Source organism: Anolis sagrei, chromosome 1, assembly GCF_037176765.1.
Source record: "Anolis sagrei isolate rAnoSag1 chromosome 1, rAnoSag1.mat, whole genome shotgun sequence".
NCBI lineage: Eukaryota > Metazoa > Chordata > Lepidosauria > Squamata > Dactyloidae > Anolis > Anolis sagrei.
In genome coordinates this window covers 119341179-119361806 of record NC_090021.1, presented here as the reverse complement: position 1 = coordinate 119361806, position 20628 = coordinate 119341179, and the positions used below count along the sequence as shown (strand labels likewise).

Here is a 20628-nt window from a genome sequence, read left to right as displayed (position 1 = left end):
CCGGAGGAAGGAGCCTCAATCGGCTGGCTCCTGCTCTTCACCCCTCCCGATTGATGGGGAGGGGCAGAATGGCGCGGCCGGCGCTCGCTCACACGGCCCTTTCCCGGTACGGCGAAAGGGCCGGAGGAAGGAGCCTCGATCAGCTGGCTCCCACTCTTCACCCCTCCCGATTGGTGTGGGGAGGGGTAAAACGGCTCGGCCAGCGCTCTCTCAACAGCCCTTTCCCGGTGCGGCGGAAGGGCCGGAGAAGGAGCTATAGTCAGTCTGAAGGGAGAGCAAGATGGCGCGGGCTGATGCTTGGCCCGGTCGGCTCACTGCTCACTGCTTACCCGGCTCTATCAGCTGGAATCACGGCCGGGTAAGAGCGTCCCGCAGCTGAGGGCCAGTTTGTATTCGGCACTCTAGATCACTCTCTGCCGGGACGCTGATGCAGGCTCTGCTCACCTCGCCTCCAAGATGTCGGCTGGAGGCCGGAGTTCACAGCCACACCGAGGCTAAAATCGGCGAAATTGAGGTCCCCTGCCGCTGGTTTGTGTTGTCAGAGCCTCCCCGAAGGTTCCGCAAGTCCTGCAATAGGACTTAATCTGGGGGAGGGAGGTCTGATTGGGGGATCGGAGGGAGAATTATTAGTCCCCCTCAGGAGCGGACACAGGAAGGTGCTGGTCCTGCGCCATCTTGGGAAAAAAAAAAAGAAAAGAAAAAAAAAAGGGTCCTCTGGTTCCCTGCATCTATTTGTGCCCATGCCTGAAAATCTCAAGTTTGTTTTGTTTTCATCACTCATTTGTGAACTACACATGATGTAGGGAATTTATGGGAGGGAACACAGGGACCTTAAGATCATCTAGAGGTCAAGTGCTGGAAGTCTTATCCTACATTCTTAAAGAATGGGTTAAGACCCCAAATGGGATCACTCTGTATATTGGGGGTTGCCTTCCTTTCTTTCCTGCATATGGGCCCCTCTCTGCTTTCCTTCTGTCACGCATGTCTCTTTTTGCTTTTCTCTCTTTATTTCTCTCTCTCTCTCATATGCACATGCACGTGTGTTTCTCTCCACTTTCACCCTTCCTCCGTTCTTTATATACAGACAGTCTTCAAGTTACAAACAGGATAGGTTGCTTTTTAAAATATTTTTATTGAGAATAAAATTTGCTCACAAGAATGGAGCATGATAGGAAAGAAAGAAGTGAACTAAGTTACAGAGAAAGTGGGGGAACAATGTGCTCAGGAAAGTTAGAAATACAAGAGGGACAGTGGGAGGAAAAGGGATGAGAGGAAGAAAAGAGAGAGGAAAAAAATAAAATAAAATAATAAAAAAGAAAAAAAGAGAGAGAAAAGAAAAAAGAAGGACAAAATAAAAAATAAAAAAGGGAAAGGTTCTGTAGGTTTGCTCTAAAGTTGTATTTGTATTTAAGTCACAACAGGTACATTTTTAGTGTAACTCCAGCCAAAAATATGCCTTTTTAAGCTTTGGATAGCATAGGGAAGGGTTAACACTCCAGTCCTGTTTGTTTTGCTGTCTGTGCCCTTTTTCAGAAGGTTTTCTTCTCACGTTTTGCCCCTGTGACAATTGGATATTGAAAAATTTGACTTGTTGTGGAAACAAGGATTGGTAAGAGAGCTTCATTTCAGACATTTCCCCATGAAAACTCTCTCAGGAGTGAATTTCCCTTCTGAGGGGTAGATTTTGCTTGCTTCCTCTCGTCTCAGTCCCATTCTTAGCTATGAGTCATTTGTGAGTTTGATGTTTGTAACATGGAGAAGGCCTGTACTTGGGGTCGTGTAAACATTTCTTGGGTTAAAAGGAGTCACAAGTCCAAAAAGCTTAAGAAGCTCTGGTATAGACAAGGATAAAGCTTTCCCCATGACATTAAGTCTAGTTATGTCAAACTCTTGGGGGGGGGGGTGCTCATCTCCATTTCTAAGCTGCAGAGCCGGAGTTGTCTGTAGACACCTCCAAGGTCATGGGGCCAGCATGACTGCATGGAGCACCGTTACCTCCCTGCCAGAGTGGTACCTGTTGATTTACTCACATTTGCATGTTTTCAAACTGATAGGTTGGCAGAAGCTGGGGCTAACAGCAGGAGCTCACCCAGTTCCCTGGATTCAAACCACCAACATTTCGGTCAGCAGGTTCAGCAGCTCTGCAGTTTAACCAACTGTGCTAGTGGAAGAATAATAGACCAAAATATTTGAAGACATGGTCCGAAACAGTAATATTGCTAAAGCTAAACCAGTTCTCAGATTATCAGGGTTTGCTAAAAATGTTGAAATCTGCCATGATCATGTAGAGTCATGTGATCCCAAAGAATGGCGATTATGGCCTAGGCTCTAAGGAACCATTTGGAAACTCTGTAAGGCACCACTGAACACGCAATCAAAATATGAGCAAATGCCAAGGTTGCTGACAAATGTCCCAAATTAGAAGCTTAAAAGATACCAATAACTTACCTTATTAGGACTCAGTAAATACAGTATCTTTTGTCAATAAATCTATTCGTATTTGGCAACATGGCACCGTGTATTTTAGGAAAAGGTGTGAGATAGCAATTATATAAACAAAGAAACACAAAGGAAAGGAAAAGAAAAAAAATATTATGGAGGAAAGGCAAAGGTTGTAAAGAAGGCACCATGATTTAGATATTGACTATGATTTATGAAGCAACACCATGGCTTGTCATGAAGTATGAAAAACACAACTGGGCAAACTATGATTTGTGAGTGGCCAAGAAATCAAGTTTTGAAACCAAACCACAATTCATGCATCACGACAAGTCATCCATTGGCTTAATGCAGTGGTTCTCAACCTGTGAGTCCCCGCCAGTTTACCAGCTGTTAGGATTTCTGGGAGTTGAAGGCGAAAACATCTGGGGACCCACAGGTTGGCAACTACTGGTTTAATGGAATAATGATGTATAGGACTAGACTATGCTCAGCCTGAGCACTTGTTTTCCTCTTCCTTTCTTGCAGGTACACAAACCAGGAAAATGCAATTTAGCTGAGATTCCCATTTTGCCTAAATGAGGAAATATAGCAAATCTGGCAGAATAAATTAGAATTAGATGCCAGATTTAAGCCAGAGTTTAAATGTTTCTTTTGAATTCTCAATTCTTTGGAAGCACTTGATCCTAGTCTCTTGTTTGGATTTTACTGGAAGCAATGATTATTCATAACATTATTTTAAATGTTGAAAAACAGTTTGAACTCTCCAAAAGCATGAATTGGTGCTGTATGTTTTGATCTGCAGTTCATTTGCCGAGGCTTTTTAAGTCAGTGAAGATTACTTTTTAAATAGACTGTCAACTATCCTGTCATATAATTACAATCTCAGCGCACATATAGGGAAAAAAATCACATTTCAGTGTGTTTTAATCCAACTGCTAGGTGAAGACATGCAAAGGTTAGCCATAGACTGACCCTTTAAACAAGAACACAAAAAGTCACTATAGCAACAGCAGGAATTGTAGGAGGAAGTCCATACTGATCTACCCTTGCCTTGACTATTTGCATCACCTCCACACCAGTTCTTTAGACTTTCTGCTGCTGGTTATTAATTGTAAGATAAACATGTCGATATAATATTATCAATTGCACATTCTCTTAATCAAGAATCATGTGAGCTTCAATGGAAGATGAGAAAGCCACAAAATTGCACAAAATAGGTCTCCCAACATACACACATAGAAATGGAGCAAAATCCAGTTGGCTTGCAATGGATAGAACATTATTTGTCTCACAATGGAGGGTATTGTGCTAGAATGGAGATAGTGACAATGGAAAAACCTCACTAGTTCCTGCAACTTAAGCTCGTTTGTTTGTTTGTTTGTTTGGGGGGGGGTGTTTTGTTTTTTTAGTTGGAAGAGGAGTTTGAGGTTTATCTGTCCTGAAGTTTAAGGGCTCTTTCTCACAAATCAGAGTGTTACAATGCTGCTTGAATTACCATGGCTGCATCTTATGGAAGGTAATACTGAAGAGAGAGACACCAGAGCTGTCTAGTGGAGAAGTCTAAATTATTATTGTGTGCTTTCAAGCTAATTTCAGTTTATGGCAACCATATTTGGGAGGGGGGATATCTCAAAGGGATTTTCCAATGATTTTCTCTGAAGCAGATACCATGACTTACCCAAGTTCACTAAGTGGGTTTACATGTTCAATTGGAGATTCAAACTTTTGTCTCCAAATTCCAAATACTAATTCCTATATTGGAAATTCCATAACCTATTGGAAATAAGTGCATCATAACCTTATTGAATAGGTTAAAGTGATGTCACATCCGTTTGGCAAATGTGCATCTCCATGAACATATGGAGACCACCTTTTGAAAACTACTAGTCAAGAAAAGCATGACCTTGTTAGATGTCAGCTCTTTGAACAAGTAATGACACAGTTAACTCAGTTGTTAAACTGAAGAACCATGTCTTTAAACTGCCAAGGATAAAGGCATGCCACTACAAAAATATATTTGTTTAGCAGAGGATGGTTGTTTCTTTGAAGTAGAATTTGCAGTTGCCCATCTACTCTCCCTTAAAACCTCTTAGTTAAAATATTCACTCAAGAGATAAAACAAAAACTTCTTTGAAAAATGACATCTCAGATTTACTAACGAACTTCTTGAATATATTCAGCATACTAGTCCACAGTCCAATGTCTTTAAGCCAATATAGCAAGGAGTATTTGGAATTTGGAGACAAAAGTTTGAATCGCCAATTGAAAATAGAAATCCACTTAGTGAACTTGGGCAAGTCATGGTATCTCAGCCTCAGAGATATAGTCCAAACTGTATAACTGTACTCACTGAAGTCTAAAAAGAGACAAACTACATCCATCTCCATTGAGGTCTAAAGGAATACTGCACTAAAGTCCAAACAGCAACATGCATCCACTTCCACTGAAGTCAAATGCAAACTGAATATAAAACGGAGTCCAATGTCTGAAGCCCCTCCCACACCAAAGAGGTACAGTCAAACTGGCAAACCAAAATGTACATACAATATAGGTCAACAATCGTACACATTTACAAACAGTTAGTGGAGGCTTGGAATGTTGCTGTTTCCAACATCCTAAAGTTCAAGCTCAAAGACTCCATAGGATATTGGAATTGCAACTGAAGTAGAATCACAGTGAAAGGGACCTGATCCCTGCCATTTTGAAAATTGCTTGGTCTCGTATTGGACAGTGAATTAGCTGCACTGTGGATGCGCACATAACTTACCAATAGCTCCCAGCAATGGATGGAAGTCATGGCAACCTTCCATGAAGGAGTTAGATCTTTCCATTACCTGTTTTGATATTCCTCATGGAAAGGAAAACTGAGGATGAGGAGTAAAAGCAGCAGCATTGTTTTCCCTGTTATTATAACAATGATGTCTGTGGCCATAAGAGAGTTACTAACTCAACCTAATGGATGGGCGAAATAATGACAGAATTTGGCTTCAAGTCCTATTGTCAAGAGTGAGAAATGTGAAGAGTTGTGGCCCAACGACATCTGGAAGACCACCTGATTCTCAGCCCTGTACCAAAGGATAAACAGTCTGTTACTCTGTGGATCAGGCCTGCACAACCCGTGGCCTTTCAGGTGTTCGGGCCTCCAAATCCCAGACGTCCAATGGTCAGGAATTGTTGCTGAAGTCCAAAATATTTGGAGGACTGCAGGTTGTTCAGGCCTGCTGTGGATTATTTCAATTTCAGTTCATGTAATCCCATCCATTTGCCCAATGGCTTGAAATTATTCCAAAAAGTCAGGTGTTTCTTATATCAAGGCGGGAGCAATCATGTTTTCTCACTGACCCAACATTATGGGGTCCATCTTGTAAAAAATATGCACCTTTTTAGCAACAGAAATGTTAAATTTTACATGTAGTCCGAGTTCCCACAATATCCTGGGGGGGGGGGGGATCCCACCTGAGTGCAAAATACCTTTGTTGGGGCATGATGTGGGGAGAAGCAAAGCTAGGATTGCAAGAGAGACCAGTTGTTGGTCCTTTGCAGCCTTCCTGTCTTAACTTGTAGGTTTACTTGGAAGAGAAACAAAAGAATGAACATTTGGGAAAGGCAGTTACACCAGTAACTCTTTTTACTCAATTCCTATAAAATCAAGTGTTGACATTTTTTAAAGTATGGCCATGCTATGCAATAACAGTAGACAGCAATTTTGTGCATTGTTTTATTTCCAGTTTTAAAATAAATGCTAGTATTTTTAGAAAAATGCCTTAAAATAGGAAAAATTCTTATCCTTTACATTAAACTGTTAGGCTGTAATCCTATATCTACATACCAAAGAGAAGGTCTTACTGGTTATTTTTGAGTTTACATGCATAGAATAACACTGCATTCCCGTATGACCTGCTGAAATGTTTGACATGTTTTCCTCCATCAACCTTTCTTTCATTTGTTCTCTTCCTTATGCCCTTCTTGCCTTGTATTCCTTTACAGCTATGTCTAGTTATTTAAGGGAGAGACAGTTTTCAAGAGACGATTTTCACTGCAGAAGCTCCAAATGAAACAGCACTGAAATGGAAGGGTAATTTATAAACCCATTTACGTCGCCATATATTTTATGCATCAGGGTGAAATCCAGAGGGAAGACCAAATGTCCTCCAGAAGGTTTGGGGCTGGGGGAGACCAAGAGAACACTATGAACTCTGTCTTTTGGAGCTTAAAATGGCAGGAAGAAAATGCCAAAATAATGAACCTTGTGTGCATAGTGCAAGACTCCTAAGACCAATTTCACACCTGTTCTCCACCCAACTACAACACAGTTCACAGTGTTCTGCAGGCTCTGGAGAGACTCGAAAAGGTACTGGTAGTTGCAGAGGACAGGAAAAGGGCCACCGTACAAGCTGCCTGCTGCTTGCACAATGCAGGATCTCACCCACAGTGTCCAACTAATTCACACAGCACAACAATGAATGTTGATAGTCATACAATCATCTCATTTAAGGGGATTAAAAACCTGACTATACCTGCTGCTCAACAGAAAACAGGGGGAAATGTCATTTTCAAAGTAGTTCTTTAATTTTAAAATATTTACACTAGAGGCAGAATGCTGATATTCCATTTATGACACTTACTTGAGAAATAAGAATATTTCCAATTATCAGCCAATACCAAGATAATGAAGCTCACGAAAATGCGAAGAGATTTATAACAGTATGTGGTATTTAAGAGCTCTGGGAACTCTGTTAATAACAAGCCGTCCATCATAACTTAACGAGGCAAATAGCCATGGGTCGGCTGAGGACCATTCCACGGCATAGACGCTGTCTTCATGTTCTTCGTAGGTAGCTATTATGCTGTCCTGAAGTGGCTCTTTAATCCTAGAATTTAAAAGGGAAAAAAGGCAAGGAAGCAAGTGATTGAAGCAACTCTGATTTATAAAGCATCGAAAATGTCAAGTTCCTCCTCAAATCTGCTGGTTTAGCGCATGAGAGACAATCTCGATATATGAAATAACATTGTGTGCACAACACTTTAATTTATAGGGTTTTTTTCCTTTTTTTTTTTTTTTTTGTAAAGATGTCGCATCGATCCTTAAAGTTCTGTGCATGGAAGCTCAGAAGGATTCTGGAATGCGCCATTATGGTTTATTTTTTCATTTATTTATTTAGGAACATAGACATCCCAAACAATAGGATAATTTATATGGACCTAACTTCACAGCAAAAGCAAACATCAAAGAAGTGCAATTAGCATCTCTTAAAACAATGCTATGATGAACATTTGTACTGTAGCTACGCACTAATTAACATATTGATTAAAGCAGGTGATAATAACCAGAAGGTTTGTTTTTTTTAAAAAAAGACCAACGTGGAATTGTTTATTTGTTCAAGGTAAATTGTGGATTGAAGAATCAAATCCTTATGATGAACTTTTGGTGGGATTTTAGAAGTAGGGATGGTTCTGGAGAAAGGGAGCACAGGGATGAAAGAAAATAAATTAGGGGGGATGTATATTCATAAGAATTGTGAACGTGTATTCATATAGGTATATATAGTTGTTAACCTTTTTACAATAATAACTTTATTCTCATACACCACCACCATCTCCCCGAAAGGACTCGGGGTAGTTTACATATGGGACAAAATGCTCACAAGACGTAATACGAACAATCCATTAAAGCAAAAACACAATTAAATTAAAAGCATAGTAAAATATAACAATCCAGACAAAAACACAATTAAATAAAACATACGAATATAAACCAGCAGGGTTGAAATGCAATCAAAACAATTTTTCTTTTTAGAAAGAAAGAAAAGAAAAGAAATCAAAATACATATTCACAGATTCTGCATCCACAAATTTGACCAACTATGGTCCAAAAATATTAAAGTAAAATTTCCAAAAGCACACTTTGATTTTGGAATTCTGCATCCACAAATTTGACCAACTATGGTCCAAAAATATTAAAGTAAAATTTCCAAAAGCACACTTTGATTTTGCCATTTTATATAAGGGACATCATTTTACAATATGGCTGGCCAAAAAGGGAAAAAAAGTAAGTACCATATTAAGGGACCTTCCCTTAGCACAACATTAGTTTCTGATGTTCTACTTATTGTGTTGGCTTTGGCTTTTGGTTTTAAAGCCAACCTTAAAGACTGTGGCATAGATACCAAAAAGTGGGAAGCCTTGGCCCTTGAGAGCTCTAACTGGAGGTCAGCCGTGGCCAGCAGTGCTGCAGAATTTGAAGAGGCATGAATGGAGGGTGAAAAGGAGAAACATGCCAAGAAAAAGGCACGTCAAGCCAACCCGGACAGGAACCACCTTCCTTTATCTGGAAACTGATGTCCTCACTGCGGGAGAACATGTGGATCAAGAATAGGGCTCCACAGCTACCTACAGACCCATTGCCAAGACATTACATCTGGAAGACCATCATCCTTGATCTACGAGGGATCGCCTAAGTAAGTAAGTAAGTAAGTAAGTAAGTAAGTAAGTAAAGTAACTTACTGTGTAAACATTTACCATAAAATTCAGAAAAAAATGAAGTTGTAGCTACCAGAAGAAGATGTTAAAGAAACAAGTCAAATGGGATGTGTATTTCCATCACAGATCCAGCCATACGTGATGGTCAGATTAGAACTAGGGAGTGGGTAAACTGAGTAGGTCTGTTTCCCTACTCAGCTAGGAAGCTCTCTGGTAGCAATCCTAAGCCAGTGTCTCCACTGGGCCTGTAGGATTGTGATAGCAGTAAACAAAGGAAAAATATACATTGCCAATAGCTGTTTAGAAGAAAAGGAGTAAAAGTAATTCTTGTATTTGCAGACACTGGAGCACAAAGGAATGAGACCCAGCAAGAATCCAAATCCAAAGCTCTGCAAAAGAGTTTATGAGCAAGTTGCGATATCAAGAAGACTGCTGATAGACCGGGTGAGATGGAAATAGGAAGCAATTGGCACTAATCCCTCCATTCCACAACCTCCAGCCATGTTGTATCTGCTAGCGCAATGTGTGTGCATATGTGTCTTCAAGTCACTCCATGGATCACTGCCACTTACAATTTGTACCACTGCAGATGCATAAGACTTTAAGAGAGCAAAGTGGGACTTTGACTATAGTTGTGTGAGGATGAAGTGGGCTGGGGAGAGTGAGAAGAAATGTGCTGACAGACTCTATTTGGACTTTACATCTAGGAAAAATTGGCAAAGATTAGGATTAGGAGGGAAAGTATTTTTCAGCTTCTCATCATCAACTTTCTTATCCCATGTTGACTTGATCCTGCCTAGTCATTCAACAGCCAGGCTATTAATGTTCAATCTTACATTGCTGTTCATCAGCTGGGCATCTCACTATTTCCCTCTTCTCTGCTCTGTCCTTGCCAGCTTTTATCATCTGTACCGTAGCTATTATGACAGCACTTTCCAGCAAGCAAGATATAAGTAGGCAGATTCTTCAAGCACCCAATGCATGCTAGTTAATAATTCAATAAGCTCAGATCAGAGAGATGAAATGTAAAAATGGCAAGTTTTACCATGCTATACAAAAAAGGAATAGCTGAATTTGGATGTAACACTAAATCATAGTTTAACATGAAGGGAACAGACCAGAGCAAGCTTTATATTCACACATTCTCACTTCCCTTTCCTTCCAATTATCTTCCAACAATGCAACCACAATGAGGAAATTAGAAACTTTCTGTCTTCCACAAACTCTGGTTAACTGATATGTTCAGACTGAGATATTTGTTTAATGTCAACTAAGTGGCCATCAACATCATTTATTTATTTATTTACAATATTTCTATGCCACCTTTCTCAAGCCCAAAGATGACTCAAAGCAGCTTAAAAATTGGCAGCAATTCGATGCCATAACAATCCACAATATACAATTAAAACATTTTAAACAACATTAGAAAATCAATATAAAATCAATACAATACAAAACCATTAAAACATATAGCATATATGTTATATCGGCATAATGAGGCAGTGTGGAAATGAATGTACTTTGTGACATCCACATGATGTACAAGGATGATTTGGCGTAATGCCTGGAAAGGCTACTTAACATGGCCTCATCCCATGATAACCAAAGTTTGGGGGGGGGGGGGGGGGCTCAGAACTTTCTCAAAGCTCCAGAGCATCAACAAATATTGGGTGTGTGGAAACAGTTGGGCCAGTTCTGGGTTGTTTACATCCATTCTGCTTTCCCCGAACTCAGAAAGGAGATGGGGATTCCTCCTTTTGCCCTTCCCGCGTCGTTCTGGCTAGCGTCAGTATATGCTGCCAGAAGTTTCTGTCCAGTGGTCACAATTATGACGAGGACACAACAGGATAGTAAGGATGGTTATCCTGCAGCACCAAACCATTCAAACCTGTTCAGATGCTGGTTGTATGGATTCCCCTACGGCTAATCTAGAGAACTCCACTCTGAATCAACTCCACTGTATTTGGCTATGTAGATGAGTCCTAATTTAGGCAGAAGGCAATAATAGAAACCATATTTAAGGGTGGCATGTTTCACTGCGCCAGGGTTGGGCACTTTGCGACCATTTATGTTTTTGGACTGCAGGTCCTATCAGCCCAAGACAACTTATCCCATTGTTATAAAATGGATGGGATCAATATGGGACAGACCACATTGCACATCCCTATCATAAAATGAAGCTAGCCTATTCTCAACATGTTCAGCTTTAGGCATAATAAGCAACTGTGACTGAAAACAAGAACTAATAGTATTGTCAAAGGCTTTCATGACTGGAATCACTGGGTTGTTGTAGGTTTTTCAGGCTGCATGGCCATGTTCTGGAAGCATTCTCTCCTGACATTTCGTCTGCATCTATGGCAGGCATCCTCACAGGTTGTGAGCACACAACCTCTGAGGATGCCTGGCATAGATGCAGGCGAAACGTCAGGAGAGAATGCTTCTGGAACATGGCCATACATCCAAAAAAACCTACAATAACCCAAGAACCAGTAGCTCTCTTTGCACTTGTGCTGGAATAAGACAAAGGAGTATTTAAGTCTGTATTATTATGCTATTATCTTAGTATTAGATATGAACAATGTTAATGGGAAATTGTAAGTTTCAAAAATGGGTCCATTCTTCTTGTTAGCTCAATGTGCTTTAATTATCTTTCAAAAATTATACCAGTGAAATCCTTTTAAAAAAGACCATGTCCCTAACTTGAATTCCTATTTGCATTGTTGGAGAAAGGTTTTTGTGTTGGCTGTTTAGCCTGCCAGAAGAGCAGGTGACAAATGCAAGGTTAAAAATGAAAACCATTTTCCTGTTGTTGAATACTAAAGCGGCAACAATAATCCCTCACTGCTGTTTCTGGTGTTCAGATCCAAGAAACCAGAAGCTAACGTCTACATAGTAGCTATGCAACAAAGTGGATTTAAGTGGATGTGGGAGAAAGCAGTTATGATTATTTGAACTATTTTTTTCCCTGGGAATGACATCCATAGCCTCCCACACACTCTTCACAGCTCTCTCCTTAAACTGACACCTGGGTTACATGAAAGTTGGTCATGTCCCCAGACAGCAGTGTGCTTCATACAATGCTCACCCACTTATCTGAGACTCCATTATCCTGAAGATTTCGGATGTCTCTGAATAAGCAAGAGAGCAATGTATGGCACACACCAGGGGACATGGCCGACTTTCCGTTAACCGGAAGGTGAGATAAACAAGCATGAACATGCTTGCTGCTGGCTTCCACTGCTTCTTCATGGCAGATGTTGCATACAACAGGATACATGAATGCTTTGTGTGATCATTAAAAACTTAAGCCATGGGGGAAGGTGTATGCTAAAGAATGATCCATTATAGCACATTTCGACTCCCCTCTTCTATTTTTAGTCCTCTTCAGTTGTTCTGTCTTTTGCTCAATCTCCTTTGGGATTAAAGCACGCTGGGAGTGTGCAGAATGGATCTATCCCGTTCTTAAAGTGAAGACTACACAATTATGCACTTCAGGAAGATACAACATGCTTCCTTCCTACTAAATGTTGCTTAAACTCTAGAAGCTCACATGTGATAGAACAGAATGACAAGTTACAATTTCCCCCCTCAAAGCATCTCTGAACAGGCCCTAAGATCTGCTGGGGAGGCCTTCCTCTCATCCCCGTCACAAGCATGGCTGGTGGGGACAAGAGAGGGCCTTCTCGGTGGTGGACCCCCAGCTCTGGAACTCCCTCCCCAGGGAGATTAGACTAGACCTCACTCTGTCCGCCTTCCACAGGGATTTAAAAACCTGGATGTTCCAGTGTCCATTGTTCATGAATGCCCAGCCCTAATATTGGGTGTGTTTACTGATTACTAATTTACTGATAAAGTTGTATTCAGCACTTTACCCCCAGCCCTATAGTTTGCTTTTTACACAAGCCCATGCCCTGCCTTCTCAAATCTGATCATAGCAGATTGCTATACGCCTGCGAGACGTAGACTATCTACAGACGTCACATGCAACTCCTGGAACAATTCCATCAGCGCTGCCTCTGAAAAATCCTGCAAATCTCTTGGGAAGACAGGCGGACAAGCGTCAGCGTGCTGGAAGAAGCAAAGACCACGAGCATTGAAGCGATGGTCCTCCACCATCAGCTCCACTGGACCGGCCACATTGTCAGGATGCCCGACCACCGTCTCCCAGCGCAGTTGCTGTACTCTGAACTCAAGAACGGAAAACGGAATGTTGGCGGAAAGGAAAGGAGATTTAAAGATGGGCTCAAAGCCAACCTTAAAAACTCCCCTTAGCACAACATTAGTTTCTGATGTTCTACTTATTGTGTTGTCTTTGGCTTTTGGTTTTAAAGCCAACCTCAAAGACTGTGGCATAGACACTGAGAACTGGGAAGCCCTGGCCCTTGAGCGCTCCAGCTGGAGGTCAGCTGTGACCAGCAGTGCTGCAGAATTTGAAGAGGCACGAATTGAGGGCAAAAGAGAGAAACGTGCCAAGATGAAGGTGCGTCAAGCCAACCCCGACTGATTTCAGATGTCTTCCACCTGGAAACCAATGCCCCCACTGCGGGAGAAGATGCAGATCAAGAATAGGGCTCCACAGTCACCTACGGATACACCAGAACACTGATCCTGGAAGACTATCCTACTCGGCCAACGAGGGATCGCCTAAGTAAGTAAGTAAGTAAGTAAGTAAGTAAAGTAATCTGATCATGCCCACCATATTCCTGGTGGTTGAGGTTGGTTTAATACACTTCTACAATGTTTTTATACTCTGCTGTTTTTTATTGTTTTAATTAGATGCTTATGTTGTATTATATGTTATTATATTTTTTTAACTGTGTTTTAGCTGATAAGTTTTGTTGTAAGCTCTGGGTTTGGACTCCATGTAAGCCGCCCCAAGTCCCTTCAGGGAGATGGTGGCGGAGTATAAAAATAAAGTTGTTATTGTTCTTGTTGTTGTTTGTGGTAATACTCTCAAAAGAAATAAAACATGACATTGGGAGAGCACAGACTGGGCTTTTCCATTCTTCCTTAACCTATTTTTGAATTTTTTTTCTCATTAAAGTTAGTTCTGATACTTCCAGCAGAGCAACCTAAATTAGGAGTCCAAGATGTTGGACAAGTATAGCCCAAAACAGAGTCTGCCCCTTTGTAGAGATTGGAAAATTACTCTTTGCATGACAATTCCTAGCATTTCAATTTTATCCAGAAGAGTGCTTTTTCCAAGTTCTGCGCAAATATGGGAAAGGCAGAGAGAGAGAAAAAATCAAGACCCAAGGTAACTGTACCTACAACAGGCAAAGTTATGCTTGATGCAGTCTTTTAAAAACCCCACAAGCATGAGAAATATGGGTTGCTTACCTGTAAACATAGTTTCCCTAGTGGTCACCTGCAAATTTACACACATATGGTAATATCCGGCGCTCGCGCCGGCAGCAACGGAAAGTTCACGAGCTTAAAGGTCCGTTGGAGCAGCCCCTCCCGCCCCCCCTCTCCTCTATAAATAGCCCTCCCCAGAGGCTGCGTCAGTTCTTCCGCCGCTAAAATCGCAACAGAAGAGCTGGGGCATGACACTCTAACAGGAGGGGAGGAAGGGCGGGTTGTGTAAATTTGCAGGTGACCACTAGGGAAACTATGTTTACAGGTAAGCAACCCATATTTTCCCTGCGTGGTCACTGCAATTTACACACATATGGTAGACTAGCGAGCTGCTAACCTGCAACCCGGACGGAGGGCGTCATGCCACAGCTGAAAAAAGTACCGCTCTCCCAAATGCTGCATCCGCTTTCGACCGGACATCTAGCTTGTAATGTTTCACAAAAGTCATAGGCGTGGACCAAGTAGCTGCTCTGCAGATAGTATCAAGTGGAACGCCCTTCAAAAACGCCGTCGAAGTGGCAACTGCTCTCGTGGAATGCGCCTTAACCTGTAAAGGTAAGTCTTTCCTACACAATTGATAAGCAAGTTTAATAGTGGAAACAATCCAGGACGAAAATCTTTGTGAGGAAACAGGAAGTCCTACAGAATCCTCTCTGTATTTCAAAAATAACCTGGTTGTCTTTCTGCAACCCCTTGTCCTGTCTATATAATACACAAGAGCCCTACGCACATCCAACATATGCAAATTCTTTTCTAAAGAAGAGGATGGGTCTTGAAAGAAAGCTGGTAGTATAATCTCCTGTGATAAATGGAATTTACTTGTTGCCTTCGGAAGGAAGGATATATCAGGTCTCAGAATCACCTTATCTTTATGGATTCTCATGTAGGGTTCGTCGCACCTAAGGGCACATAGTTCTCCCGCCCTACGTGCTGACGTTACAGCAACTAAAAATGCTGTTTTCCATGTCAAATATGCCATATCTACCGTCGCCAATGGTTCAAATGGGGCTTTGATCAGTGCTGAAAGTACTACCTCCAAACTCCATGAAGGAGCAATTGGTGCTACTGGAGGTCTCAGATTCTTCAGTCCTTTCATAAATTGGGTCACCCACGGGTCGCTAAAACATGATGGCAAGCCTGCCTTCCTCCTAAACCAGGACAATGCTGCTAAGTAGCATTTTAAAGATGACCATGATAAACCCAAATCAACTAAATGGGCCAAAAAATCCAATATTAAAGAAGTTGGAGCCTTAGTGGGATCTGTCCCTGTATTTTGAGCAAACTTCGAAAATCTCGACCACTTATATATGTATGACCTTCTAGTGGACTGTCTTTGGGCTGCTTCCATAATTAATTTTACTGGACTGGAAATATGCGCCAAGCTGTTAGCCTCAATTTCTGGACATCCGGATATAGCACCCGTCCGTCTTTCTCCGTTAGTAAGTCCTCCCTCTGAGGAAGTGGTTTGAATATTCTCCTGGACATCTCCAGTACTAGGGAGAACCATGGTTGCCTGGGCCACCACGGGGTAACAAGAATCCCTCGAGCCCGATCCTGGGCTAATTTCGATACCACCCGATGTATGAGGGGAAATGGAGGGAATGCGTAAACTTCCCATTCCCCCCAATGTAGCAGAAAAGCGTCGCCCAAGCAATTGGGCATCAGCTTTTGGCATTTCCTGGCGCAAAATAGATGACACTGTGTGTTCTGGGCTGAAGCAAACAGATCCAGTTCTGGTCTGCCCCAAGCTTGAAATAGTAGCGCTGCAACCTGCCTGTTCAGAGTCCACTCGTGGCATGCGAGGGGGTTCCTGCTCAAAAAGTCTGCTAATACATTCTGCTCCCCTGGTAGATGTATTGCCATCAGATGAATGCCCCTGTCTATACACCAATTCCACACCCTGAGTGTTACCTCTAGTAGACCCCTTGAATGGGTTCCTCCCTGTTTGTTCACATAATGCATTACTGTAGTATTGTCTGTTACCAGTTGGACTACCTGATGCCTCAGAATTGGTTCGAAAGCTTTCAGTGCCTTCTCTACTGCTAACAGCTCTAACAGATTTATGTGGTATGAGGTTTCTACAGAAGCCCACATCCCCTGGGTTGTTAACCCATCTACATGTGCTCCCCAACCCGTGAGTGAGGAGTCTGTCGTCAGTATTTTGGTAGGCTTGGGTTGATGAAAAGGAAGGCCAACACAAACATTGTGGCGTTCCGTCCACCATAAAAGGTGTTCGCGTTGTTCCACAGGCAAAGACAGGTGCATACTGGAGCTGTGTAACAATGGGCTGAAAACTGACAGGAACCAAGATTGGATAGGCCTGAAATGCAATCTTGCATGTGGAGTCACCGCTGTTGTTGACGCCATATGCCCTAAAATTATCTGAATCTGTTTGGCCTTTACAAAGTTTCTTTTTACAATCTGGAGTATAAGATTCTGCAGTCTTTCGAAGCGGTCTTCGGGTAAGTACGCCTTCTGAGTCTCCGAATCCAAGAGTGCTCCGATGAATTGCATTCTTCTTGATGGGACGAGGTTGGATTTCTCCCAGTTCACTATTAGACCTAAAGACTGGAGGAGAAACAACGTTTTGTCGATATGCAATAGGAGTTTCTCTCTCGAACTCGAAACAATCAGCCAATCATCAATGTATGGAAAAATCGTTATTCCTGACGTGCGAAGGTACGCTGCTACTGTGGCCATACATTTTGTGAAGACCCTTGGTGCAGTAGCCAAGCCAAAAGGCAATACGTTAAAATTGAAGGCTCGATTACCGACCTTAAATGCTAGGTATCTACGGTGTTGTTGATTAATGGAAATATGGAAATAAGCATCTTTTAAGTCTATTGATGCAAACCAAACATTTTTATTTAACAATGGAAGGATCATCTTCAATGTAACCATGCGAAACTTCCTAGTATTTATAAAATTATTCACCCCTCGTAAATCCAATATTGGCCGTAAGCCACCTCCCTTTTTAGATATCAAAAAATAACGGGAGAAGAAACATTGTCCATACGCTGACGTAGATATTGGACTTATTGCTCCTTTCGATAGTAAAGTCTCAATCTCCTCCAAAATTGCAGGAGAGGGAGGCGTAGTCTTAACCAGACCTACAGGCGGCAAATTTTCAAATTCAATCAAATAACCAAACTTAATAATCCGAAGAACCCAGGAGTCAGTAGTTATACCTGACCATGCATCATAAAAAGGGGCTAAACGTGCCCCAAAATAAGGTAAATTTGAAGTAATAGTTTCCAGATTCTCACAAACAGCAAAGTTACAACTTTGTAGTAATACAGAAGGTTCTAAACTAAGTAAGTCAAACTTCCCATCATCTACTGTAGGAATGTCAAAAACGCTGCTTGCCTCCCCCTTGGCGGTTAGGCTTATTCTGGTAAGGCTGGAACTTGTTTCTTTGCCCAAAGGTCTGCTTCCGTGGAACATAAGGCTTAGAATTCGGAAGCGCACGCTGACGTTGCTGGCCTCCATAAAAACTACCAGAATTTCTTCTGTAGTATGACGGAGATGACTGCCATCGAGGTTTATGTTGAAAGTATCCCTGCTTTGGGAAGCCATATATTTGCATGGTTTTTTTCATTTCTTGATTATGCTTCAGTCTCTCATCCGTTGTTGGATGAAAAAGACCCTCTTCGTGGAGAGGTAGATGCTCCGCCAGAGAACGCCCTTCCTCGGATAGAGCTGATGCACGCAACCAAGCATGCCTTCTTATAGAAGTAGCATTACTGAAAAGCTTCCCAGCAGTTTCAGCCATATGCTTGGCGAAGTCCTTTTGGAACTTCGCTAACAACAAAGCTTCTGAGTGGAATGCTCGAGGAAAACGTTGTTCGTTCTCTGGAATGAGGTCTATGTATGGAAGCACTTTATTCCATAAGTGAGTCTGATAAGCGCTCATGTAGGTCGCAAAATGAGCCATTCTGGTAAAGAGTCCAGCAGTCATATGGGCCTTCTTACCCATAGCATCTACTTTCCTTCCTTCCTTATCAGAAGGAGTAGGATTTAATTTCTTGCCCTTTTGACCATTCACTACCTCTGCTATGACCGTATTTGGGATAGGTGGTCTTGCAATCCAGCTTGCTGATGATACATCAATCCTATAAAGGCTGTCCACCTTTCTTGGGACAGCGGGGGCCAATGAAGGAGAGCCTTCAACTGTCTTAGTAAGCTTTAACAGATAGGGCAGAGCCGGAAGAGCCGTTGAAGTAACAGGTGCCTGTTGTTCCGCAGGGAACATTGGGTCTTCCACTGACTCCGGTTGTTTCGGAGTTGGAAGGTCAAGAGCTCGAACCATTCTGTTTATAAGTGATGCGAACTTCAAGTATTCTTCATTGGGAGCATCTTGCTCCATGTCATCATAAGTGTCCTGTATAATCACATCCTCCTCCGAGGAAAGGCACTCGTCTATATGCTGCACCTCTGATTGTATAGGAGGTGTCAGTTGATCTTGCAGAGCTGTTGGCTCAGAAGTAAGGGCGTGACCTTTCTTCGATTTAGAAGTATGTTTTTTCACCTTTTGAACTTGACCAGAAGCAGACGCAGTGTGCAAATTATTGCTAGATGGAGGCCACTGCGTAAGCATTGGTGCTCCGCAATAAAGCATCTGACCATTCGGAGCCATCTGCCAAAAACCCCCTTGGCACATAAAGGGATTAGGGGGTTGAAACTGCATGCCTTGCAACATGCCCGCCTGGTTTGAAAATATTTGTGATGGCTGGCACTGGTTACTTTGCACCATTCCACCTTGACTCATAAATGGATGGATAGTTTGGGGTTGACCTCCTTGGATGACTCCCCCATAGGACATTATAGGAGGCATTGACTGGCCAAGGTTATTCTGATGCCCAGTCTTCCAGTCCTGGCTTCCTTGATTAGTCCCATTAGACAAAGACTGACAAGGCTTCTCCTTCCCATTCACGTTGGAATCTTTCCCTGGGCTCTTATGAGTTCTCACTTTCCTGCTTCTCTTCCTTACGGGGGAGGAGCTAGAGCTCGAGGTGGAGTCAGAGGAGGAGCTTGATGGCCTCGGCGCCGAGCGGCTCCGACGCCGGCGTCCGCCATCTTTGGAGGCGGTACGCGAAGGAGCACGTCCTCGAGCGCGTCGAGGAGTCATCAGTACAGCTTCAGTTGGCGAAGGAAGGGGCCTCGATACCGAAGCCACGGTATCAGTGGGGCCCTGAGCCATGATTGGTGTCGACACCGAAGCCGATGAGGGCGCAGCGGCTTTTTGGATCGTCTCAGCAGGTATCTGAAGGATTACTCCTTCAATCTTCTCCCCCTCATGGGCCGTTAACGCCATCTTAGTAGGCGGTTGGCCCTGCAATGCCACATCCCCCTCCTTAGAGAGGTTCTGATGTTTTTTCGACTGAGGATTCATAGCCCCTTCACCTCTTTCAGAGGGCTTATTGGCCTTAATTTTGTTTAGTTTAATTATTTTCTTCTTCTTAAGAGCTGGATCGGCCTTATCTGAGCCACCTTCTAAGGGGGGAAGCAAAGCCTGTTCATATAACGCCGCCTTCAATCGCAACTCCCTATTTTTTCTTGTTTGCGGCGTAAATGCCTTGCAAATTTCACAAGGTTGGGAAAGATGGCCCTCTCCCAAACAAACAAGGCAATGTTGATGAGCATCGTTGTCCGGATACTTATTTGGACACAATGCACATTTCTTAAAAGAGGTTGTACTCATTTCCTTTCCTTGATGCTGCCGTTTTTAGCGCGGATTTAAAAAGAACTGACGCAGCCTCTGGGGAGGGCTATTTATAGAGGAGAGGGGGGGCGGGAGGGGCTGCTCCAACGGACCTTTAAGCTCGTGAACTTTCCGTTGCTGCCGGCGCGAGCGCCGGATATTACCATATGTGTGTAAATTGCAGTGACCACGCAGGGAAACTACTAACAATTTTAAAAAAATGTTATTTTAAAAAAATGATAAAATGTATTTTAGGAGGCCTAATGCTCATATTAGTAGCCCCTTTGTATATAAAGTTCAAAATAGAGAAACTAAGATTGCTTGTATTATTCTAAGATACTACTACTACATTTTAGAAGTTAGATAGGAACCCCCAATGGCGCAGCGGGTTAAAGCGCTAAGCTGCTGACCTTGCTGACCAAAAGATTGACAGCTTGAATCCGAGGAGTGGGGTGAGCTCCTGCTGATAGCCCCAGCTTCTGCCAACCTAGCTGTTTGAAAACATGCAAATGTGAGTAGATCAGCAGGTACCACCTTGGTGGGAAGGTAATGGAGCTCCATGCAGTCATGTTGGCCCCATGACCTTGGAGGTGTCTACAGACAACGTCGGCTCTTCAGCTTAGAAATGGAGATGAGCACCAACCCCC

At 42.6% G+C, this 20628-nt stretch overlaps 1 protein-coding gene across 1 annotated transcript in view; it reads right to left on the bottom strand.

The window, feature by feature from the left end:
* Positions 1 to 6989: 6989 nt before the first annotated feature.
* EIPR1 (EARP complex and GARP complex interacting protein 1) overlaps positions 6990 to 20628 on the bottom strand; it is a 99534-nt gene continuing 85895 nt past the window's right edge. The window contains exon 9 of the mRNA XM_060752756.2: positions 6990 to 7313. Coding sequence (XP_060608739.1) covers positions 7139 to 7313 — 175 coding nt within the window. The 3' untranslated portion in view covers positions 6990 to 7138. The remainder of the gene's footprint in view (positions 7314 to 20628) is intronic.